The sequence below is a fragment of the Tubulanus polymorphus genome, chromosome 3 (assembly GCF_964204645.1).
Source record: "Tubulanus polymorphus chromosome 3, tnTubPoly1.2, whole genome shotgun sequence".
Lineage (NCBI taxonomy): Eukaryota > Metazoa > Nemertea > Palaeonemertea > Tubulaniformes > Tubulanidae > Tubulanus > Tubulanus polymorphus.
In genome coordinates, this window is record NC_134027.1 from 9,558,226 (window position 1) to 9,584,137 (window position 25,912).

Here is a 25,912-nt window from a genome sequence, read left to right on the forward strand (position 1 = left end):
GGTAAAACATGTGTATTCGAGTGTAAAAAGTTTATTTTTTCCCATATTTACACAAAACACTGCCAAATTCCAGTTGCTACTTCAATGCAGTTCATTTGGTTTACATAATGAGATTTGAAAATTACAAAAATATCTAGATCTGGACTTGGTCCCACACTTAAGTCCAGGCTAATGAACCATTATGACAGTACTGTAATATACCGTAAGATAGATCTAAAGAAATTAAAGCCCATTAGCAAGACTTAAGTCTCACTCGTAGAACCCATCTCTAGAGTTTTCCTAACCCAAACCGTTATCCAAACCGTTATCCACCCTATAATCCTTATTCTGATTTACATCCTTAGTATTAATTGATAAAGAAATCTGCTTTGGCAGACAGACTATATCTGCAAGGGTGTGACGCAAATGAAAATACCTTCTCCATAAAGAACTTGGCTTGCCTTTCAATCAGTCTTTAAATACTCAGTGTCATATAATTACAGTATACACTAAAAGTTCGGGCATTTTTTGGAAAAATCCAATAACATTGTTATCAGCTCAAGTGTACGGAATTCTATACAGTACATGTACCAGTATATTTGTTTAAATGCACTTTGAAACATCCAAATTCAACTTGCGGAACCTCTCAAAACTTGTCAACTAACGCGACAAGTTTATTTTGTTCAGCTTCTCGAGTCTCGGCATCGTTCGTTTCACCGATGTTACCAGCGTATTCTGAAAATGGAAAATTTTCAATTACCAGTAAAGGTATGAATACGATGCTTCAAATACGGATGAATACCGGTGCGTCTGGAAAGATTTAAAGGTGCATTAACCATTTGAACCCTAAGCTCTGCTCCCTGGCCATTGAGCGCACCGACCCTGCCAACAAGAACTAGAGAAAAATTTACCTCGCATAATATTACGAATAGCCTTCACTGATCCGCCCCTCATGTTCAAAATTTGCATCACTCTTTGTTTCACCTGAAAATGTAATGAAAGCTTGAATTTTGAAACAGAATTCTCTGTACTTGGGGGCCACCATTGGCGGTTGGGAATTTTTTTAGCCCAGTCGGTTCAAGTTCGGAAGTTCTAGTACCAGTCAATAACACATCATAATTTCACTTTTTGCAGCTTGCCCCAAGGGTCCATGGTTTTCAAAAGGCCCAGGCCATAACTAATGCCCACTTCATGAAACTTAAGATGGCAATTGTACTTACAGTAGTTGCCCCTGATGCACAGACATCAAGCATTATGTAATCGACTAATTGTAACGTAAAAAGTCCAGCTTCCAATCGCTGCAGATAGTATCTATCTTGCTCTTCCTCATCATCATCTAAATCTTTACCATAACGTTTCAACTCCTTCAATAAGAATAAGTAAACAATTTCAAGTAAGTGCTGTGTGAATTTCCAGAGCGCAACAAACAGTTTTTGATAAAGACGTACATTTCTTTCCTTCTCTATCTGCTGGTCAACGACACGAACTTTATCCAAATACTTGAAGTGCAATTCCATCAAGCGATCGACCTGATAAGAAATATCTAATATCATGAGCAAACAAACAAACAAACAAACCATAATCCTTCTCCAAAGGAGAAATGAGATGTGACGCCTACTTTTTCGTGGTCGTTTTCAGTGAATTTGCTCAGCAGACGCTGACGTTGGCTTCCTTGACAATTTTTTAGAAGATTCGCGATGACGGATGCTATGTGTTCTGAGAAAAATATGCGTAAAAACAACAATGTTACCAATAGAATATTCTGAACCACCTCACAGTGCATATACTGCCAAGCAGTACAAGCACTTCAACGACAGATTTACTCGTTTGAAATATGAACCACAAACCTTCCAACTCTTCCGATGAAGTGCCTTTCTTCGTTACTTTCGGTGTTTTCATAAATATCGGAAACACGCTTCGCAATCCGAGGATATCGATGAATTTCTGGCAGTTATCCGAGCCATCCGATCCGGTCATTGCGTGATCCAATACTTTTATCGCGCTGTGACGAGACATTTTCTTCTCCCTGTCGCAAAAAAAACAAATGCATCCTGTACATGATATTTCAATAATTGAAATAATGTAGGAGTGCGAATAATCCACAATACTAAGAATCTTAATTTTGTGTATAATGCTTCATAATCTGACTATCAATCATTGGTAAGATCTAAGATCTATTCACATCTGGAATGGAGAATCAATTGTTTTAAAAATACCTCAACATGAGTATCATCAGCTGCAGACCTTCGCCTTTCAGAAAACGGTCTTTATTTGACGACAACATAAGAGAACTACACAAACAATTAAACAGATTTTCCATCAGCTCAACTTCCTCGCTATTTGCTGGATCGTGTTTTTTGTAGATCTGAAAAAAGTAATCGGTCACTCAAGAGGTTTCCAATAGTTGTAGGTTCTCTAAATCTGCAAATATTCAGCCCTCAGGCTTTTACTCACGGCCAATTGTTGGAGTAACACATCGATACCATCCATCTCACCGAGAAGTTGTCGATTGTCTTCGTGATTTTGTAGAAGAATGGCCAAGATTTCTGAACAGTAAAGTTTATTCGCATCAAATGGCATCTTTGCCTGAAAATTCAAATTTTCAAAACATTCATCAAATCATTAAACACACAATATATTCTGCATCAATCCAACTCTCTGATTTACACACACTTACCTTTATACGTTTTAAAATCCATTGCATCAGTCCAGCTTTTGCCGCCTCTGGACATAACTCTGGTCGAAATTCGGTTATATTTTCAATGACTCCTGCAAAGACACAACGATATGATCACACGGATTATATACAGATGGTTACTACATGTACAATTATTGGTATTAATTACCCTCAGACAAGTCTCAGGATTCAAGCTATTTCACATATAAATTCATGATTGAGCTACAACTGAGCCCAAAAGCCCAAAACAATATTGTTATCAAGTACACTATTCTTCAGTCTATATACCGTATGTCTCATACCTAGAGTGTTATGAACTCCATCTGCCTCTTCCTTTATTGATTCATCAAGTCGATCCAGATTCTGCACAAGAACAGCCACCACTTGGCCCTCAAGCTGAAGACAAAATTATAATTGAACACATCCTACTGTACCAGTCATTCAATTTACCAGAGATCTTAGACAATGATTAGTGAAGATTTATCTAAAGGCTGAATTCAATTTTTTTGCGTTTCCGCACCATATTGTTTTAGTAAAAATGCAAGGCATCAGAGACATCTCGGCAAGTTTTGATTGAACGCATACTAGTTTAAGACTAGCTATTCCGAATTAAAAACTATATTACAAATTATCTTTATCAATTATCTACAACTTACGAGAGTGTCGACGAGAATGTCGGCGTCTTCTTCACTTTCGTTCAACGCGTCGACATCCGTCAACTCCTGGATCAAATCGATCACGCCGATCGAGATGTCGGTATTGTCGTGCCCGATCAACTGCATCAGCGAATGCACGGCGTTCAAACTGACGAGGATGTGGTACAAATTGGGCATCGTCGCGATGACGTGCATCTCCTGAAGAATGTCGTTCAACTCCATTTCCGATTCCATAAACCTGTCGAAAGATGAAATTGAAGAATTAGTTGAATGGCCAATGTTAAGCTCCTCAATCCATATATCATCCCAGGGTCCACCACTTCTCATTTTTCATTGAATTAAAAAAAAAACTCAGTTCACAGACTGATAAACTAAATTTGACAAGAGAAAGGTTAGCGCATCGTCATGCCATCCGGCAGGATGAGCCAGTTTAGCAGTTTTTAGCTGGCTCAACTAATACAGATTCATGTGAAGAATATTTACTTTTCCGGCAGATCGGGATATTTGATTCTCATTTCTTGATTACGCAAAACTCGCTTTTCGAACTGCAATAACATCTTCTTCAGCGATCCTTCATCTAGCCCTTCTGTGCTCTACAATATAAAAGCTGAAAGTTAAGGCTACCCAATGTTGCTTTTTCACTTTGAGAAATATCCAGGGTATGGTAATGGCAATGGACAGTCTAGTCTGTCTACAGCTCTCTCAAAAATGTAAGGTAATACACTCACATAGATAAATCCCAAAAGAGAACTTTGATAGTAGGCCTACCTCATCAGCATCATCCAGCAAAGCCATTATTTTTTCTTTTTCGGTGTAGTCATCTAGGTCTTCGACTCGTCTTTGTTTGCCTCTGGCTTCAGCTGCGTTTCTATCGTTTTTGCGTTTCTTTGCAGCTGCAGATATCGGAGCCGGCTTTTCAGGCTAAAATAAAGGAGAATAATTGAACCTATGGAAATAGCAGCGATAGAAACTTTAAGGAAAGTAAGACCTGATTATTCAGTAACCTGTCTGTGGTTTAGTTTCACGATCGGATATTTTCACAAACCACTTAAGTATAAGCCCATCCATTTATAAAACAAAGTGGCTATATTTACAGCATCGAAAGCGGTCGTAAATTCTATATTAACGACGGTTTTATATTGAATTTAGGATTATGGTCTAGAGAGGAGAGGATTAGTGTCAAGAGGGTGAGAAGAGGGTCCAGAGGGTTAGTCAAGGAGTCTCATTTCTGCCTCTGGTAATACAAGTCATATGTGATTCATTTACCTGAAATGAGAGTAATTCTCCAACGTCCATCGTTATGTGCTTCCTTCGGGGTTTTAGCGTCAGAAGGAAGTGTACTCGGTAAACTGAAAAGTAACAATATATTTAATTTGAATTGGTTTTTTTAACGATTTGCGCACATATTTGATCGTTTGAAGAATCAGGGATTTCCCAAATCAATGTGTAAGTGCTAAACCGATCGTGCTTTATAAACATATTTATATGAGATACCTTTTCAACGGGTAGCTAGTTAGCTAGACTCGTGAAATGAGCTCAATATCTCCAATTTCAAGAAAAGTAGGAATTTTCAATTTTTCATGGGCGCTGCCATCTTTGATTTAGGGCATTTGCAGATATAGGAATGAAGAAAAGCGGAAGGTTGCACGCGGTTTTCTCTGTTACCATCCTTGTGTGGAGGATACATCGAAAATAAGAAATTCCTGTGAAGCCAGGACAGATTCTAACATAGCAATCACTGATAAGCATCGGGTCGCGATTAGTCCCTTATCCCTTGACCTTGCCTTCTTGAATGACAAAAATGATTTTTCTGACTGATAAATTGCAAAAAATAGCCATTTATTTCAATCAAGGATCAAACATCTAGTTTATATCATTTCAAAGTGTACAATATATGATTATCCAACCAACGTTTAAAATTCTACCCGCTGATACAAAATGTAGTAAGGGCAAAATGACTAAATATTATGAAAAAGTCGAATCAGCGGCCGCCTATTTCTTCCCATCATTATTGTCCTTTTTGAAATCGTCGGAAATTGACATCAATTTTTCCCACATGCCAACGGGATCAAGTTTCGGAACCTAAAAGGATAAATCCAATTTCGGTCAAGTTAGGCTAAGAGATCGATTAAGACAAATTAAAGCGAGACAATTAGATCAAAATTAGGTTTTTGCATCTTTTTTAGTTTGACCTGATTCGGTAGAAATGCCATTTTATACATACGTCGTACTGCTGCGCGATGTAGATACCACCATATAAACCGACAAGGAACGAAATCTGAAAATGAATCAAACATGGAATGTCAATCAATTCTTGGAGTTAATTATTAGGATGCCTTACTCAAATTGCATTACTGGTACTGTAAATATTTCACCTAGAAATCCAGTTCCATAGCGCCAGTCCCACGAGCTCATCGATAACCCAACCAATTTCAGACCCACAACCAAGTGTGAGAGATTTATTTTGGCAAAGACAACTTACCACTCTTGACATGGCGTTCTTCATTCAGTCAGAGCCAGAAGACTAGAGCAGAAGCAGATATGTTTAGTTGAATTGCATAAGCCAAGGTTTCTTTGCAATATCTTAATAACATTAAATCTGTTATCTTTTCGAAGCTGTTTTTGACAGTAACAGCATAAACTGGAAATGTCTCCCTTTTTGACAAGTGAAGTTACGATTGTTGAGCGAAGATGTAATGAATAGCGAGTTCGAACCCCGAAGATACAATTAATATCTCCTAAGCCATTAAGCTTGTTGATGGTGCTGAAAAAATGGTTTTATCATCACCTATTGGTTTCACAAGTTAGCTTAGAAAAGTTCTAAAGAAATCCATTTTACTTCGAATTCGTACGAGGTAAAAAGGTAACAACAAATGCAGAAAACTGGAAATATTGATGGCTGGTTAGCGGCCCGCGACATCGCCCGTAGATATTGAAACGCATGAATGATGGCTCAGGGTACTGGTAATGGACAGCCGTGCTTAAAACGGGGCTTTGGGAGAAAATAGATGAATGCGATTTAACGTTTCCATCCATACCTTACCAGCATTAGATGCGCCCGATTCGAGCGTGATAGTCAATTTTGCCCCCAAAGACTGCTAAAAAAGGCCATTCATTATTTTACATGTTGTTTTTGTAAGAAACCGGATTATTGCATGATGAAAGTGCTGCCTGGTGTAGAAAGGGGATTGATGACCGATTGAACTCACGCACACTAATGTAAAATGTAACCATATTTCATGTTTGTCCGTTTTAACATACCGGCACATGTAACATACATGTCTAACCATATCTCTTACGCTTGGAGCTAGAAAAATTTCATTTAGAAAAGGCTTGAAAATATCCACCGACTGAATAATGAAATCTTGATTAAAAAAAACATAAGGAGAGATTATAAATAGGGACATTCTAACATGTAATTTTGACAAATTGGCCGATTTTATTCCATTTCCCTTAGAACTTGAGAGTATTTTTCTATAGAATACTTAATCATACCAGCAGAAATGGCGATATTATGCGAATTTCTTTAGTGGATTGATCGGCTCGCTTACACGTTTTTAGAATTTGAGGTTGAACGATTTGATGAGAATGCTTAATTTCCTCTTTAACTCGCCTATATTGATCTGAACACTTAGCGGTGTTAGTATTCACAGAATCTAAAATAGTGTGGTTGCCCCTTTTTCAATTTCTAATCATTTATATTGCAATATTCGACGATTGTTCATCCAGTTTCAGGGATTATATAGATTAGGTGGTACTGCATCTGTTTAATCTATTATCCGGGGACTTCAGCCATCGGTCGCGCGCTTAGCTCGGCGCTTTCAGTAGACGACAGTTGTGCACCGAGTAAGGTTTATCTCTCAATTACACGGCATATCATTCGTAGCGACGACTCCACAACTGACTACTGAGCGCGCACACGTTACATCAACTGATTACACATATAAATGATTCGGAGAATACATTCGACTATCGATATCTAGTCTCAACAAAGCTATGGCTACAACGAAAGAAGAAGATGGCTCACGTGGCAATTTTTTACGACAGTTCCGCGACAGCAATACGAAACAGTTGAAACAGGTGACTGCTCAACAATTTCAGGAGGTTTGGAATCATTACGATACAGATGGTAAGAACAAATACACAAATCTATCTAGATTTCTTTTTTATACCAAACTTTGCCAATACATAATATCGAAAATACACAAAGCTCTTAATGTGTTTTTGATAATATTGGTTTAACTATATCGTGCAGTACGGGACGGTTTTTAGCAAAACAGTAAAAAGATCAACAGCTGCTGCATGTTAGATTTTAACATCCGTTCTCCAACGCTAGCAAATATCGACATAAAAACGACAATGCAACATGTAGAATTGAGGAACATAATTTTTGACAATCTTCCAAAATTTAGTCGCAGCGAACTAGACAATTTAAACGCTAATGGGTAAATTTTAGAACCCGTGCAGAATCGATAATGCTATTTTTGTCAGAGAAGAAAACTAGGATTATTCTGATTCAAAATGACATATCGTATCCCATTTATTTGAGCAGTTTTAAATTGATTTAACTACCTACCCGGCAAAGGCCATGGGGCATTCAAAAAAATCTAGGTATTTATTTGAAAAATGTATCCAACATAAATTCAACATACTTTTTTTATTGGACTCTAATTCCTAGTATTTCTATTATTTATAAAAAATTCATGATAATTTTTTCTTGACTGTCAAAAATAAAATTTGAGTTTCAGATAATATTGCGTCGACCGTGCTGTGCCAGACGCATCTGCGGCTGGGAGTATTGTCCATTGTCTGGCATAATAAATACAGCTGTTGTGTATTATTATCATATATGCTTTTATTGTAATCCAGTGTTTATGATTCTTATGTTGAAATACAACACGCGATCCCTGGATCCCTGACTCAAAAGGCGACATAATATACAGTGACGAATTCAAAACATGCACATCTATAGATTATGTCTATCTCCGGGGCTCATTATTTCGCAGACACACAGATGACATCGGTCGAATTTAGTTGAACATAAGTATAAGAGAAAACCTCGATCGGAAAAAATCCAACTTATCATGTAACGCGTATACGTATGTCATGCAAAAAATGAAAAATAAAAAAAGAATAGAAATACGATGGATAGACTTCCGGTAAATTTGACGATGGAATTTGGTAAGATGATAGCTCATAAAGGATGGCTGTGTCGCAGTATCTGCTCACTCTTCAGTTGTGAAAAAGAATTAAAACGAACTTCTGTCATCAAAATGCCTTCAACACATTAATCGCGCAGTACAAACACCTGCCTACAGCACATTTCCCTGATGATGTGTACATCTGCAATAGAGAGTTATAAACTGATCTAATAATTGTACGAAATACATCGAGGCTTTCGCGCTTAATTGTTCCGGGAATTATTTCTCATTTGGCTGAGCTCTTCGCTCGGCACACTGTCTATAACGGTACCCTATTATACGTCTTATTGAATTGTGGCACCTCTCTCCCTTGACACGTATTAGCACAGTTCGTTGAACCAAATTGGAATCAAAACCAATTATAATTAAGATAAACCCGTGAACAAGGCGATGTTACGGATAAAACAAAGAGAAGGTTTGTTTGAAATGTTCTCCTTTGAAACCACTTGTTAAAAATCATCCCTTTTGCGGTGTAATCGCCCAAGATGAAATACTTATTTGTTTAACCATCAAAATGTCAGTCAGACCTGTTAATTATTTCATTTTCTTAGCGCGATGATACGATAAGTACAGTCAAAGTCCGTTATAACGCTATCCTTTTTGATGCCGCTGCTCTCACTTAACGCCAACATTTTTTTCAGAGAAAAAATTTGCCAAATCTAATTCTAATAAGGAAAATATCATTCTTTATGACCCCAAATTCGTTTTAACGCCATATTTTTCACTGCGCCCAGCAGTGGCATTATAAAGGACTTCTATTTTACAATAAACTGGTGAACGTGTAAATAATTTTTACGTTCTTCATGACCAATATATATCTATCATACGTGCGATGTATGGAATGATCACCACGCTCTGGCAATAGTACCACGATCGTATTTCATATAACCTCTAGTTAGTCGAGATTGTAACATTCCTTAGTGAGGTCTAGGAGGCACCTTATTTGTAACCTATAATTAGTGTGTGGACGAAAGGATGATATTCGTGCGCGCTTTGTTTCTGGACCAAATGAATCCGCATACAGAAATAGATAAACGAATAAGTGATAATAGTAATGATGAAAATGGATGCATTTATTTCAAGAATTTAACTCGAGCTAAGTCGCCGTAATCCACGTCGTTACCATTTACACGTTATTGCGTGTAAATGGAATCGATGTATGAATATGTTAATCTTTTCAATGATATCTTCAGTAACTCAGAGACCTAACATATATATTGTTAGTTAGTCCTCTTCGTGCCTGGTGAGGCCAAGGCATCCACTCGAGCTCTCCAACCACCTGGTCTCTTCTCGGCCATCTTGTTGATGTCTTTCCAACCATGGACGTATAAACTAGATAAATCCATGGCTGCTTGGAGTAATCAGTCTGATCAAGGTCCATGTTCCAACATAGCCTGTAACATAACCTATGTTCGGATATTTCTTTGTTGACACTGCGCCGATGCCGTAACCTAATACGCGCCTAACATATAACCGACCCTTTAATGTATCTACTAAATACAGAATTCATACGGATGAAATATCTGATGATGGCTCTAAAACTCTCCTAAATAATTCACTTACTTTCCGCTTTCTTTCAGACGCGTGCTATACGACGAAACTTCGACAATTCCATTTCGTGCATTTCCTGCGTTCATTGTTTATATCGTAGTCTTCATCCACGTGGAAATTATCGTTTATTTCCGCCTTAATTGATAAATGGCGACACGCGTTTTTTCTTCTCGCTGCAGGCAATGGATACATCGAGGGATCGGAATTGGATAATTTCTTACGTGAGTTCGTGTCGAGCGTCACCAGCACGGAAGTTGGCCCCGAGGTAAGTTCGTTCGGTCGCCTACTCTTCTCCGTATGGTGGTACCCTCTTGATCCACTGTCGCCGCAAAACAGCGAGGCAAATAATCCGTCTAAGACTTTGTGTGAATTTGAATATATGTATATATATATGATTGAATTATCGCCCGCAGCATCTGAACAACGTCAGCAAATGGATCCCTGGCTGAACATAATAGAAATATCAGTATTATTACATGACTACAGCTAAATCTTTTGATTCGCAATGAGATAAACTGCTCTATCCAGCAACCATAATATGGTCGTATATAGACCAGAATCGAAAAACGAACGCAAAATTTTGAAATTTTAGATAGATAAATGAATAGAGAAGTACCAAGAATAAATCAGACGTCTTCATGGGTGAATCAAGGCGAAAATGAATGTTAGAGTAGCTATATGTGTCGAGCTGAATGTAAAAGACTTATTTCTATTTTACTAAAAAATTTACGTAAATCATGAATGCAAAATCGTAGGTGATTTTTGTTATAACGCCGTATCGAATCATCGCGAGACACTCCGTTGAATTCATCAGGCAAATAAAACGCTGTTCAGATGACAATTCCACTGTTGTTGCACGTCTATGAAATTCTGTCGTCGTAGATGGAGGATTACGACGTAAATATTTAAACGAAATCAAAGCGATACGTATCTACTACACGTTATGATTTAGCGATATGACACGCCGTTTCCCTAGGACACACATATATTCCTCATCATCCTTAGCATGCACGGTCTTAGCACAGCTCTTATATCTCAAACGATCTATCTAGAACGGTTAATACTTTTCGGCCATCGCGTATCGTGCGCGTCAAAGTGAGAGTTATATATATCATGTTACGTTTATATATTGAAGCCCCGAAATTTATGAAATTCGGAAATAGTACTGAGATACTTCGACTATCGAATTACAGAAGCTACATCGTCAGTATTGCGGCCGTGGTGTCGTAACGTTTACTCGTTAATAGTCTGTAGGAAATCATTGGTCGGGTTCAATTTTCCTTTTGTTTGCTCTCTCGGTAGAACGTCGAATTGCTCTTCGATCATCGGGCTTCTAGTTTAGCAATCATATCCATTACCGATGTTTAACCGGGTTTCCATTATCAATTAACGACACGGCAATTTTGCGCTCGGTGGAGATATCCAAGCGGCAACGTTGCATCGAGATAATTCTAATCCGAGACGTCTGTGAGTTCTATACTGACGGCAAAAGGGATTTAACTGTATTTCTTCACTGCAATATGTATGAAATAACAACAAGGTGTTCGTGACGATTCATTGTAAAAAATCTAAAATATATACAAGAAGTGTACATTTTCTCTATATTTCCTTTATTTGTTTCTGTATAAGTACGGTACGTGAAGTGTACTCTTTTAGAACGCCTATATTGATTAGGTACAGCTGAACGCTATTAAGATTTGCCGTGTCATTTCTTTATCGACGACAGACATTCCCTGTCACGTTGGTAATTTACATACTAAGGGATGTGTATATTCTTGATTATATATTTTAAGTGTGTGCAATATCTAAGAAATATGGAGTCACTTCTGCGCACATCTCCACCAGGCTGTAGCGCATACCCTGCAGTCACGCTTTACCGTTTCATCGATGAAATCGGCTTTTAACGGTACAATGTGGAAAGTGCATCAACATACACTTAGGTGAAATCCACCTGTAGTGAAAGTATTACATATTTCATTGATGCAGTGAAAATTCTTGTTTCCGCCAATGCTCATGTTTGTGAACATGAATGATCCACACCAGTGGAAATGCTTTTCGAGGTTCATTCCCAACTCATTCATTTCCGATGCGGGAACGGAATTATATATTGCAAATCGATTCCTCAAAAATGAATTATCTCCTCGGGGTTGCGATTATTAACTTATATCACGATCCGAATAAAACCCCAACCACTACAGTAATTTCAGTCATCGTAAATCTATATAACCCGAATCGTTCGACGATCAAGGCAATGATGATTATGATTTAGCATTGGCGTGAAAGGTGATGGATGGAATATTCGTTCGTCGTTGCGTCGATATACGATGCCAATCCCGTCGCGGAGTGTTGAGATTGACGATGATAACGTGGCAAACTCAGCAACCGGATAATCGTATCGAAATGAAATATCAACCGGTAATTTGCCAGGTTATACAGGGAATCAAACACTTGCCTTACGTACAAATACAATATGTATATATTATTTCAAAATACGTGTATTTATTGTCGAAGTGCAAGAAAGGGACATGGATTCTGATCCCATTACAGGCCCGTACCCGGTAGGGGGGGGGGGGGGGTAGTTCTATTACAAGAAAAAGAGCACTTTTCATCGTTAAAAGTGGCAATTTCTTTCCTATTGAAAAGGGACAAATCGTATGTATCTGAATAAATCATTTAGGTATGGATTACTTTTGATTTTCCAACAGAACATGAAAATGTTACCCATATTTCGAAAAATCTTCTCCCGATTTTCATTACACTGACTTTTTGAAGGGCCCTTTGAAAATGGCGCTGCTGAAAAAGACTTTCTCCCGCAGATTCTGTCCTACGTAAATTATTTAAAAGTTAATAAGAATAATCTTGATTCACTATTTGTGTAACTGATTTTTGTGTGGGAATAACATATGTCATGAATATTTTCATTTCTACTGATTGCAACGATGTATTACTATGGGAAAATACCGCATGCAAATATGTATTGAATGGTTATACAAATCGGAATACGTTTTCAAATGAACGATTCATTTATTGGCTCCATAAATGTCACATGAAGCAAAGACGAAACTTCAAACAATGCGTATGTACTGATGCAAAATGGCGGAAATACCGAGATAGAATTTATTGAACATCTACGTTAAGTAATACACGTATCAATAATCCTGTAGGCGATGTTGGATCGGAATCATCTATGTTTATGGGAAAATCAAGTTAACCAAGAAATGGCGCATCACTGACGTCGTTTCGATAGTGGTCTGTTGTTAAGCACGGTCGCACACGCAGAATATTGTCGACGACAATTAAAATCAATATCCATCGATCATAGAATTTCTTTTTTTTTCATAATGAAATTAATGTTCAGCCTCAATAAATTAGACCATAAAATAGCGGATTATTGCTTGTTCATTCTGGCTCGCGTTGCTGGAGTGGATTTTATCAATGGAATTGGATGTTGCTCACGAATTGATAATTTCCAGAATTCTAATCACGCTATAAAACATTAATCATGTTCAGGATGAAAACACCGGGAATGAAAGGCAGTTGACAGTTTTTCCTTAGTTTCATATTCGAGATCAATTAGTGAAAATCAATAACGATAGCGAAGGTCGCGTGGAGAACACATATATAGCATTGTATAAATTAAAAAAGTATAATGATGTTGAAATATTGCATTTTGATGATATTCTAGCATTGAATACCTATATTCACTTATTTCTGTATCCCTAATATTTTGAAGGGAAAATGAACAAGATTGATTGAGGGAGAAATCGGTGGAAAAGCAACCGCATTTTCTGAAATTGATTTTTCATACATCTTCTCAAACGAAAAAAAAATTCCAGGACGCTTCTCATGAAAGAATAGACGTTTTCCATATCTGTTTGTCTTTTCGGCATTTGTCAGGCTAAAAAACATTTATACCTTGTTTCTCATTTCTGCTGAGCTTAAAAGTTGACCCGGCCGCCTATCTACCCTGTACCACTTTTTTTTTAAAATCATGATCAAGCTTATAATAACAGACCAGGCAGCTGTAGAAATGAACTGATTACAAATTTTATTGCAGTTTACAAAATGACCCGGCCGATTAGGAGAAACAAGGTATTATTTTATTTTAGCCTAACACCTTAATCTTATACGAGCTTTTAATCGCATCTTAAATGACGTCACAGTCGGAAGTAAATGGCCGACACGAAATTACTTGCTCGCACGCAAATACTCCGGTGGAATGGCGCATTCTTTCATGACTTATTATCAATCCATTTTTCCCGTAGAATAAAACTTCCGAATATCTATCACTGGCCGTCAAATGGAGTTTGTAATAATTATCGGTTATTAATATCGTGCGCGATACATATTGGCTATAGCACGTCGCGATTTGTCCCGAGCACCATATGGCTCCAGCGAATCGAATGGCGCTCTCCGGCGTATCAATCATTCGTATATTTACGGCGAAAACCGTATCCGTGAGATAATGTTATTAGACATGCAAACGTTGGTAATCGGCGCGTATGTTGGAAATGGTGTTCACATCGATCCGCTGTACGTTAATTAGGGTTTCTTTTCTTTTACAATCAATGGGCACTCTTGGATGCTACAAAGAACCCCCATGAAATGCAGGTGCAAAATCTTCAGAACGTTATACCTACACACGTTACGTATATACTGAACATTTTGTCAGCAGTATTTATTTTACATCGATTGTATTGTTAGTTTAGTCAGTATTGGCTTGCAGAGGTTCTAACTTGACGATCAGAACGATTCAATAGATTACATAGACTCGTTCATCCGGTAAACCAGTACGGTTGTTGCGTACCAGTTCACCAAAAGATGAATTCAATATAATTTTTATTGGACATCGATCACAAAGGGAGAGAGAGAGAGAGCAGTGCCAGACGGTGTATGTCGCAGTTACAATGGCACAATATTGACTCACGACAAGCTGTGGTGGTTGCTGTTGAGTCAATGTCGAACGATGTTTCTCTTTAATTAAAATTGGCCAATATCGATGCTACAATTTGAATGATTTGAAATGCAGCTTTTGATGGTGAAGTAAATGGAACTACATAAATATGTGTGTGTGTGTGTGTGTGTGTGTGTGTGTGTGTGTGTGTGTGTGTGTGTGTGTGTGTGTGTGTGTGTGTGTGTGTGTGTGTGTGTGTGTGTGTGTGTGTGTGTGTGTGTGTGTGTGTATGTGTGTGTACACATAAATAACGAACATGAACACATAAATATGTTCGCGTGTGTGTAAGTGACCCATGCCTCTTTAACAAGCAACTTTGCTTATGGCTATCTTCATCTGATTTCATCTGGTAGCGATTATGATGAAGATGGACCTAAATGAGTCCAATATTTGATGGCCTCACGGCTCCACCCGGCTCCACTCACCAACCAGAAGTGGACAAGAATGAAATGCAATCACCATGTTAAAATCGCTTTTAGTTCAAGGTAGATTGTTCCAAATTCTTTTTGCAATGATATATTGAAAATCCGTATCATTATAATTTGAGTCTTTGCCTCTTTATTGCCTGCGTACATTAGTCTCCTGTCTGAATAAAAAAAGAACTATTATGTCTATCGTTGCACTAGAGCTTTATGCAGCTGTTGAAGTCTTGCGATAGTTACAGAACACCACATACAGATGATAGGTGTATATCAATATGATATATCGATCTAGAGAAAATAATCGTGATACGTGACAACATAAACTGCTTCGTTATCGTTTTCATAATGAAATCGGAAAGCATTGTAAAATCACCCACAGCCCAAATATCTTACACTAGAAATGGCGAACAATCTTTGACAGTGACAAACGTAATTCTATTCCCAAGTGACGACGCTCCTTTCGGCATTTCATAGAATGTTGCGCATTACAAGGAGGTGGACACAGAAATGTCAACAATTGAAAGAATCGTCTTTCTGGGCTCTAGAAGGAACGTTTCCCGTGCAATCAGTAAGCGATAAGGAAGATATAAAATAGACATGAGAAGAGAAAACATAACACATTGCAGGAACACCGTGTTGCTAGATTGAATGTTATAGCTCTTCTCATTTCATTAAATGTAAAATCGATACCAAACTGATGGCAAGCGCTTCTCAGACGATAAATCTCATTCAAGCCAGACGAAGGGTCTTAGCTGAGAGACGATTACTTGTTTGGCAAATTACGTCTACCGCGGTCGATTAGCCCTTGTCACCAATTTTGCAGCTAATCCCCTTTTAAGGTGATTAAAATGAGCCCTATTGCCTTGGAAACACGATTTAGAGATGTTGCTAAGACGATGGGGAGTTTCCAGGCGTCAAATCAATCTCATACTCAAAACTAATACGTACGCAATGAAATAGATTTAAACTTTAAGACCTTTTATGTGATTATTCGGTCTTGCAGTTATGTCGCATAAGCTGTTAATGGCACGATCATCCAAAACACCACCAATTAGCATCGTGGTATTATCTTAGCTAACGAGCGAGCTGTCAATTACTTCTATGACCCGAGTCCAGTGTCAGTTTAGCTGATGGTCAAATCACTTTGCACGAAATATCTAACCCTCGTGCATCAAATATTGAAACAAGACTAACGGCACTGCGCATTGGTGTAACGGATAACTTCCCATCACAAAGTGATCTGGATTTTACTTGACCAAATCTGGATATAACGAACTTCTTCCTGTTATTCAAGTTTCGTCCGTCAAAATGATATTCATTTGTCCAAATACAAACTTTTCGATTTGATCATAACATTGAATTGATATTTACAGTTTGTTTCTTCGCTATCCATTTTCAGACCATTTCCGACGCGGCGCTGGTAGAATTAAGAGAAGCCTTCATGGACGCGTTTGACGATAATCAAGACAACAGAATAGAAATAGGAGAGGTATGTGAAATTAAATTGCTAAGGGAATTCTTAAACATCTCCCGCATCAGTAGAAGAGGGCCCAACATTATTTAGATGCGAAACTGGACTTTTCCTCTGAGGTTTTTGGTATATACGTGTACAACAGCACTCGATTTGTATATATGTATTTGAATTATTCGTCGTTTATTTATAGCTTGCTCAGATTTTACCGACGGAAGAAAATTTCCTATTGCTGTTCCGGCGAGATAATCCGTTAGAATCAAGCGTCGAATTTATGAGGGTAAGACATAGATCGCAAAAGGTCCGTCGCTCACTGTGCTGACTGCGCGTAATTAAGCATCACTGGATTTTACATTATTTTTTTTTCATGTTTAGATCTAAATGCATTCTGCAAGTGAATTTCTCACAAATTAGCCCTATACCCCTACGTTACGGCATAACGTTATTCAAAATATCATTTTAGGTGTGGCGGCAATTCGATAAAGACAACAGTGGATATATAGATGCAGACGAACTTAAGGTATGTATGTGGTTAGAAATAATCTTGAAACGATTTTGCAAAAAAAGTGTTAAAGGCTTCGGCGTCGATATTTTCACTTCGAAAGCATTAGAACGGTTAGGTCGTATCAATTACGCGTGGCTCCATATCAAAATCATACGACCAGACAGTTGAAATACAATTCAAACACAACGGTATAGAACGGTAGAAATTCGAGTGGTTATATATGTATATATATATATATACCGATGTGAAAAATATCCCGCAAAAAAGATTACGTCCGCAGAAGACGTCTATAAAGTATCTATATGAAACAATAAAATGACAAAATAGACAAATTCAGAACATTGTAAATGAAACGATTTGCGCGAATCGCACTCGTTATTCTAGCGTATCAGATAATGATGAAAATGACCAACTGGATTTTACTTCCATGGCGAATGTTCTAATTGAACATTTATGCGTTCACGATTTTAATACACCGCGATTTTCGTCGTTAAATGACAGCTGCGACAAGTTCACCGAACCAAATCATCGATTCTCAATGATTTGGTTCGGTGAACTTGTCGCAGCTGTGATGACGTAGATGGCCATTCATTATATGGCCACGCGGATACAGTCACCGGCCCTAGCTACCTGGATTTGAGTACCCCGCTCATATTGCAGCAGATGGTAAACTGCGATGCGTAAATCGACATGTCGTCTCGTATGACTTCATAATCGGCGGTTCCATGCCGCTCAATATTCTTTTACCACACAAATTGCGACATAAAAATGCCCAAATAAATTTATTTGACTCATCCATGTAAATGTTCTTTAATGTACACACTATGTCGAGAAAAATTTAGCATTATTATTGTTTGTGCGTAACTCAGAAGGTTATGCTGCAAAGTTCTTTTTATACTTAAATGGGGTTTTGCGAAGATTAAAAAAAAAATCAAACTTGTTTAGGAGAAAGATATAACCTAATAAGGTATCGTAAGATAATATTTGAAAAATGTTTAAACAATTTAACCCTATTTCGAGAAATACGCGATTCACGTATACCGTACAAGAATATCAAATATTGTTGTATCTATTTTTACTCTTCAATACCCTTTTCATCATTCTTTGCTTGATAGAGCTGGATTTACGGTTTCCGTCTTCGTACATGAATGTCTTCATTCTTGTTTTTTGGTGAACGCACTTACGAATATCATTCGGCAAATCTTATGAATCATCTGTGGTTTAAGGGAAGGACTGATTAGTTAATGCCTATCACGTCTATATCAATAACTACATCGGTCGCCTCGTTTCGTGCGTATCCTCGTGTAATGAATATTGAACAATCCTCGCGCTGCTGTCATATTGACACGGTTCTTTGATCACTTTTAATCAAGCGTAATTGGAAAGGTATAATATTGCGTGCGTTTAAGCGACCCGATACCCCTTTTGAATTCCTAGCTTTACGTTGGTGCACCGCGCGAGTATACCAAATGCCAATTAAAACGCCTGCAAAACCGCGTTGAAGCATTCCAATTTTCATGTAAGCTTAGAAAATCTCGGATAAAAGTGATGTAATGTACAATCGAAAATCATAGCGAAGTAATGACTTCAACGAGTATGAGTAACTTTTTATTTCTTACCTAGCTTATCCTTATCATACGTGTCAGTGTATATACCTGGTTTTTTTGCAGGATTTTCTTAAGTATTTAATCAAGCAAACAGCACCAGTCGCACAGCCTACGGAAGAGACAATCATTACGTATACCGATACGATGGTAAGTAAGCTGTAGATAAGTGCATGTTAATGACGAAAACATCAACCGAAAAGTCCTCGTTTCTTGTGAACACCTTTAGTCAACAGATTACTGTTTTATGCCTGTCACCTTCGCAATTCATAGAGATTTTCAGATTATTGTTGGCTCACCGAAGTGAGATGTGCCAGATGAAAACTACGGAGCCATTTTCTCCCGTGCTATCCACTAACCGGGAGTACTTCTGATCCGCATATCTTTCATAAACACGTTTTTGTTTCGTTATTTTCCTGGCAAATCTCGTTCTAAACTCTTACCGGATCAGATAACATCTTCCTTGAGAAACAACGTCATTATTGTACACCGTATTCAATCAACGTCGGGCTGTTATTGAAATCAAAGCAGAAATTGACGAATATTTGATTCATATGAAATGTGCCCTTTGATAAGCTAAAATGTGTATATAGAATTGATACATGATAATAGGCCTACATCAAAAGAAAATTGGTAGAAATTGATTTTGCCGGATAGCATTGTCGGGTGTTTGAAATTTGCTCTGCTAAATATGTCATATTGTCGCTGTTGTCGGCATTAACTTTTTTCCTGGTGCATATCACAAACATGCTTCGATTATCAATTGCAGCTTCAGCTTTTTGACCAGAATAAAGACGGTAAATTGCAGCTCAGCGAAATGTCGAAGTAAGTTATCGAATGTGTGCGTCGAAGAATTTGTGAACACTCGTGACAAGTGAATATAGGCCCTACGAGTTGAATACTAAGAAATTAACTAATTCTAACTCATTGTGTAGAGAGCTAGTTCCAGAAATCCTTATTCATACCTATAAATTCCGATGTTGGCTATAGAATGCCGACTGTTTATTCAAATATTAAAGATTGACGAATGAAAGTTTGGGAAAATTCAAAAATGCATTAGTTTTATTCAATATTTTTCAGACTGCTTCCGGTGAAAGAAAACTTCTTATGCAGACCCATTTTCAAGGTAGAATCTCATCTTCTCAACACTTTTCACGTATTCTGCATGACACACATTTTTTTTGCATAAGTTCATTTGCACCCCTATACAAGTCTAACTAGATTATACAAATCAATGGGTTTTTTCTGTTATATTTCCATATCGCATGAATGTGTCAGTTTTATTTCTTTAATCATATTTTAATGGTGCCTTTAATTCGTTGCCAAGATGGTGCACGCCAAAATTGGATTATTATTGCTTATGTCGACTTGGCAGGCCTTCTGAAGTTCCCGAATTATATATATCGTATGTTTAGTATATCAATATCAGTATCGGGCAATACGACCTCAATTTTACTTTCTTCTCCATCGACTCGGAATTAAACGCCGCTCATGGAAAAGAGGCGTTTCAAAGCACTCTTCTGAAAGCCACCTATATGCGTTATTCTACTCAGCTATTTCTTAAGATCTACGCACCAAATCCTAATACTCAAAATATACATATAAATCCGTGTTTTCTCATCGGGATATAGACGAGTTCCAAGCTCGAAGACACACCTCGATGACACCTGAGAGCACTTTACGTATTCTGTAACTTCTAAAGCTTCACTGCCGTTTTCACATTTTGTTTACTTAGAGATTATTTCAAGGTTCAACCCTGTCGCCGGAGGTAGGTATATGAATGTTATATACAGGTGTGTTATATGTGATTTGGGTTTTTCGTGAAAGCTTTTTTTGGAATTCATTGTTTTGTATTTTCCTACACCGAAGCTTATGTGTAATACTGAAACGATCAAATCCTAGTTCGTTGACGGTTTCGATAGAGATACAAATGGATGAGGTACGCCTCTTGATTGGCGATGATTGGATTTAATTTGAAATTTAATATCGTCGGTTCAATTCGTTAATCTAAACTATTAGGTCCACGCTACTCGCGATGCTATATCGCCTTTCGGCATATATGAAGAAATCAAGAAAATCTTTCAAGAAAATATATCCCGCTGCAAACACGACAATAACTCGGAAATGGCCACGGAGTGATAACATATAATTCTGAGATATCTATAATAACGTACATAACAGATCGTTTCTATTTTGATACTACCGTAGATACGTGTTAATTAATGTTCTGAATTTCAGCTGTAGGCTAATACACACCCTACAGCGGCGGTCGAATATTTTTAACCGAAGACATCATTAACCCACGGTTTTATCTTGTTTTTGATTAATCACCCGTCTTGTTGTATAGTTACCAATTTCTATTGTAAACGTCTATAAGGCCTCGGCGGGTATAATGTGTGAACTGATCAGACGTTGATTTTTGCTTGATACCATTGCTTCGTGCTGGGGTCGCTAAATCTGCCTACTAATGAGCTAAATCGAGATGTAAATTGATTATAAAACATTTCACACGATCAAATAAGGTGTCTTCATTAAGCGCAATATGTTCGCAGTGGTCAGGTATCGAGTTCTGCGGGAGTGTAATTTGGACACACCGAACCGCTGCGACAGTATTGCGCGTGCTATATAGATCAGACGTTTTATCTAGCTACAAAAACGCTTTTAAACTTTTGAAATCCCGATGATGAACAGCAACAGGAAGAATGATTGTAAAAAAGTTTTTCGACCGTTAACGAGAAATTACCATATTTACAGAATTTGAAAATTACTGACGCTATAAAATCAGTGTTCATACGTTGCCTAAAAAATTCCTTCCATAATTTTTTTGCAGAACGCTAGCAAAATAAACAGCTACGACATAGATCGGGTCTTCAGCTTATACGATCGGGTGAGTGACCGCCATTTTATATCACTCATTGAGCATCAAAATATTCGGTTCCGCGGTCCAGACCTTTCATTCCAAAATAGACTTGAACGAACATCACTGCGCTGGATTGTTTCAAGCCATCCTGGAATTCCAGCTTTCCAACCAGTTACTGTGGAACTTTCTTCATTTAAGTCTTACGTTCAAAATGAGATTGGACCTTGAAAAGATCCAATGATAAATTATCCGGCATAGATTATGTACCATAAAATGTCATTGGTGAAAATTTTCATGAGAAATGCAATTATCTCGCACCTAAATGAGTCACACGGAAGCGGAAAAAAAATCAATGACGCTCGCTATAATTTCTGTAATTGGAGGCCATCTGAAAGCCACTTCGCGTTGAATTGATAATAACGGTCAAATATAGGTGCAAAATAATTGCATTTCTCATGAATAAAATCATAGAATTTCAAGATGACAGACTTCGCTTCATTTTGAAAACGGCCAACCAATCATGGAAGGATTACCGATTACCATTACATGTACTGTAAACTAGCATTAGTCTTGGCATTTTCTTATTCGTTTAATTCAAGGATAAGAACGGAATAATAGATGACGACGAGCTGCAAGGATTTTTAAAAGATCTTCTCGAGTTGGCCCAAGAGGTAAAGCACATAGCTAGTACACGCAATAGCGCATGAGAAGTTCCAAATACAAAAGCGAAAATCATTTAAAAAGGATGCCCAGAACGCCGTAATAGCTCACTACATCGATTTTCTATGAATCATATACCTATTGCAGGACTATGATGAAGACGATCTTAAGTATTTCCGCAAGGAAATACTGGAGAACTGGGACGTGAATCACGATGGAAAGATCTGCAAGGAGGAACTCAAAATGGTGTTGCTCCAACAAGGGAAAATTGCCTGTGGTGAAAATGAATGATATGCATCCGTGTTGAATCATATCGTAAAGAAATCTAAATTATATATTTGGATCAAGCTACGAGACCTACGAGTTAACCTATAGCCCCTCCTTTCCCCTGCTGCCCTATGCCAGGTTGATGTCAACCACGAGTAGTGGAAATGCCTACATAATGCATCATCTACATTTATTTCTATTCGTAGAAATATCTCTTCAATTAAGCCCACCAAATTACAATATCGTTTCGAAGTACTTAAAAAGTTATTCCCGTCGGGATAAAGGATATCTATGGTGGATGATTCGGGTTACAAATTGATTTTTGAAAATGTTGGTTAACGAAAAGTTCCGAATACAACTTTTTCATTGAGAAAGCAATTTTAGGTCCTGAAAATCCGCCCTGAATAGTCCGAACAAAGTTGTTTTCAGCGGGTGCTGAGATCAACTTTCTTTTCTTTAATCAATTTGAAGTTCTACAGCCCGCACCAGCCACATCGCGACATTTATTAGATCTACGTTTTTTTTTCTTTTATTACATACTGTACATGCGTTCAGTGGTTCGACAGAGGGTTAGTCCTGTTAGTGAGTTAGGTCACTTTCTATTAATTGAAATCTATTGTTGTACATTAATGTAGTTCGTATTATTGGTAACTGTTTTCAGTAACTGCTTACTGTTGAATTTACTATCGTTTCGCATGGGTTGTGGTGCGAAAAGAACTTTCTTTAGCTGCTGATTATACTTGATACATGTTATCGGTAAAATTAACTATAAATTTGACCTTTTTGGTCATATCGTCGGCAATACCATGTTGGATTCATGCAAACAGCTAAAATAGTGTTTCACTTGTGACCGCAGATAACGTGGATGTTGACTAAAGATATTAGCCGACATTATTTCAGAAATCGTGAATCAATTTTCTTGAATATTATTAGATATTGCAGGGGCGGATCCAGACCGTATTAGCCGTATTGCCCAATACGGTCTAGAATTTTTAAGTGCCCTTCGAAATTTCACCGGCAATATTTTTGACGGCATTATTTCAGCAACCGCTAATTCCGTATCCGTAATCCGGGCATAATTATAAAATTAATCGGTATATACTGCTGCCGAGAAAGTGAGGAGAGATAATCATATTTGTAAGGCCTTTAATCATGATAAATTAAAAAGGGCACTTTCCTTTTGCAAGGAGCACTCATGCTTTAGATGAGGGCACCTTGTCCTTGCCTTTTCATGGAGGGCTAAAGGGGCACTCGTACTTTAGAAGAGGGCACTATACGCGGAAAATGTTGAAGAAAAGGGCACTTTTTTGCCTAATTTATAAAATTTTAGGGGCACTTTTGGTTTGGAAGATGGCACACAACATAAGGATAAATGTGAAGACGAGGCAATTTTTGCCGATTGTTAACAATGAAGGGGCACTTAGCCGTATTCTGTATAATTGTTAAGGGGCACTTTTAAAGATTATAGGGGCACTAGGCGAAGTTGGCGTCAACCATTCTTTCATGGGTTCGCCAGCTTCATTTTTTATCCGCATCTGTTGAAATCTTGTCTCGAATTCGTTTATTCTGGATTGCTCTGCTAGCCTCTAGAAGCCCTCTAAAAGCCTTTAAATGGTACCATATTTTCAAAATTTTTTGGGGGTGGGCCCCCAGACCCCCCTCTAAGGACTTCGCGCCTTCGGCGCTCGCATTGACCTGGATACTGGGTGTGCCCTAAGATCAGAAAGGTGCCCTTAAATTTCCATCCAATACTGTCTACCCATCCCCCTGGATCCGCCCCTGTATTGTTGAAATCAGTCTAGCATCGATAGCCCATTTAGTTCGATAAATTTATAATTGGAGAAATACATATGATATACGTAAAATTTCAGTATTTCTTTACGGAAGCGATAAGGGGCCTCGAGATGTCGCGTTCCAACTCGACGAGTCGCCATGTTTATGTCGACATACCGCGATATATCGCGTCAAGTCGACATGAATATGTCGATATATCGTGACGTTTTGACGACATATTTCGTTTTCACGACCACTTTCCTCGCGACAAGTCGACATATTCATGACGACTTACAACTCAGTCGTCATATCACTGGTGTCCTCATCGTACATTTAGACATGTCTTCAAATGACGGCTTGTCCCGTGGAAAATGGGCAAAAAAGCGAAATTTCGACATGACGACATATTCATGTCGACTTGACGCGATATATCGACATAAATATGGCGACTTGTCGAGTTGGAACGCGACATCTCGAGGCCCCTTATCGCTTCCGTAATTTCTTAGCTATCGATCGAATAAATACGCGTGACCAATAGAAATGGAAGAAGCGCTGCGCTGGTAGCTTATTCCAGTATTGAAATTTCCGAAATTACCTTGAGCTGCTTTATTCAACAAAGAATATCGTGTTTACAGAACAACAGTAAATTGTCTACGTGTATATAGTAGCTATTTATATTTCAAATTCTAGTTAAGTAAGTTTGAGGGTAAAGCTGAAAGCACTGCTTTGAAAACGCGGCCCAGAGATTAAGATACGCTTGTACTTTGTTCAGTATGGTTTTTTTCAAATCAATTATTCTGTTGTGTTTGTGTAGACTATTTTAATGCCAGTGGAATAAGGAAATAATGTCGTTGTATTTTTGCTATTCCCTGCGCGGTCAGTTTGGATCTTGGATGTTGGGCATCTAAATGTTTTTCCTGATATTTTGTTAATAAAATGATATTCAAATACATTCTGAAGCCGTCGTTGTCGCTCTCGTTCTGTTCACGACGCCCGTCTGTGGATCTGGATTAGTGCAGTCGAACAAGATACTTCAAGGATGGCGAATCTTCGTCGGGGCAGTAAACGAAATAAGTTCACCGAATGGTACTAAATTGAAGAGTTTTGAATGCATCCGTATGTAATTTTTATTATAACAATTTTACCGTAAATCGGGCGCTGTATAATCTTTTCTGAGTTTTATAGATAACCTCCTTTTAGTATAATTTTTTCAACAATTATGAAGAAACCGAACGATCCGCTGACTTCCTGAAAGTTGTCAATGGTACATCATCATAGTTAGTTCTCGAATATAGACACATTTTGAGAAACCACGAGTCCGGGACGTATGTA

The 25,912-nt window shown here is 38.0% G+C and overlaps 2 protein-coding genes across 3 annotated transcripts; one reads left to right on the forward strand and one right to left on the reverse strand.

The window, feature by feature from the left end:
• Positions 1-22: 22 nt before the first annotated feature.
• LOC141901158 (beta-catenin-like protein 1) lies at positions 23-5,983 on the reverse strand. Its single transcript, XM_074788262.1, has 17 exons — positions 5,795-5,983; positions 5,537-5,590; positions 4,807-5,394; positions 4,579-4,661; positions 4,081-4,233; positions 3,796-3,905; positions 3,313-3,550; positions 2,959-3,052; positions 2,657-2,748; positions 2,434-2,565; positions 2,196-2,344; positions 1,827-2,005; positions 1,598-1,695; positions 1,428-1,508; positions 1,200-1,343; positions 891-963; positions 23-714 (listed from the first exon to the last, which is right to left on the reverse strand). The coding sequence occupies exons 4-17, from the start codon at positions 4,606-4,608 to the stop codon at positions 626-628; spliced, it is 1,662 nt and encodes a 553-aa protein (XP_074644363.1). The 5' UTR covers positions 4,609-4,661; positions 4,807-5,394; positions 5,537-5,590; positions 5,795-5,983; the 3' UTR covers positions 23-625.
• Positions 5,984-7,148: 1,165 nt separating this feature from the next.
• LOC141901815 (calbindin-32-like) lies at positions 7,149-25,512 on the forward strand. Of its 2 annotated transcripts, XM_074789304.1 has the most exons (12): positions 7,149-7,441; positions 10,244-10,329; positions 16,840-16,929; positions 17,105-17,191; positions 17,375-17,431; positions 19,087-19,170; positions 19,790-19,845; positions 20,101-20,146; positions 20,756-20,788; positions 21,851-21,907; positions 22,480-22,551; positions 22,688-25,512. In XM_074789304.1, exons 1-12 carry the CDS (start codon positions 7,309-7,311, stop codon positions 22,829-22,831), a joined length of 945 nt encoding a protein of 314 aa, XP_074645405.1. In that variant the 5' UTR covers positions 7,149-7,308; the 3' UTR covers positions 22,832-25,512. The 2 variants fall into 2 exon arrangements, with proteins under 2 accessions (XP_074645405.1, XP_074645406.1); XM_074789305.1 differs by lacking the exon at positions 20,756-20,788.
• Positions 25,513-25,912: the final 400 nt, after the last annotated feature.

What these genes read in the sequence shown, in the direction of transcription:
- LOC141901158 (XM_074788262.1), bottom strand. Translation starts at nt 4,608, where the DNA reads ATGGACGTTGGAGAATTACTCTCATTTCAG. An exon ending in ACATTCTCGTCGACACTCTC is followed by an intron (nt 3,053 to 3,312) that starts GTAAGTTGTAGA and finishes TTTTGTCTTCAG; the next exon opens with CTTGAGGGCCAAGTGGTGGC. An exon ending in GGATTTTAAAACGTATAAAG is followed by an intron (nt 2,566 to 2,656) that starts GTAAGTGTGTGT and finishes TTGAATTTTCAG; the next exon opens with GCAAAGATGCCATTTGATGC.
- LOC141901815 (XM_074789304.1), top strand. Translation starts at nt 7,309, where the DNA reads ATGGCTACAACGAAAGAAGAAGATGGCTCACGTGGCAATTTTTTACGA. An exon ending in TCTTCAGCTTATACGATCGG is followed by an intron (nt 21,908 to 22,479) that starts GTGAGTGACCGC and finishes GTTTAATTCAAG; the next exon opens with GATAAGAACGGAATAATAGA. An exon ending in TTCTCGAGTTGGCCCAAGAG is followed by an intron (nt 22,552 to 22,687) that starts GTAAAGCACATA and finishes TACCTATTGCAG; the next exon opens with GACTATGATGAAGACGATCT.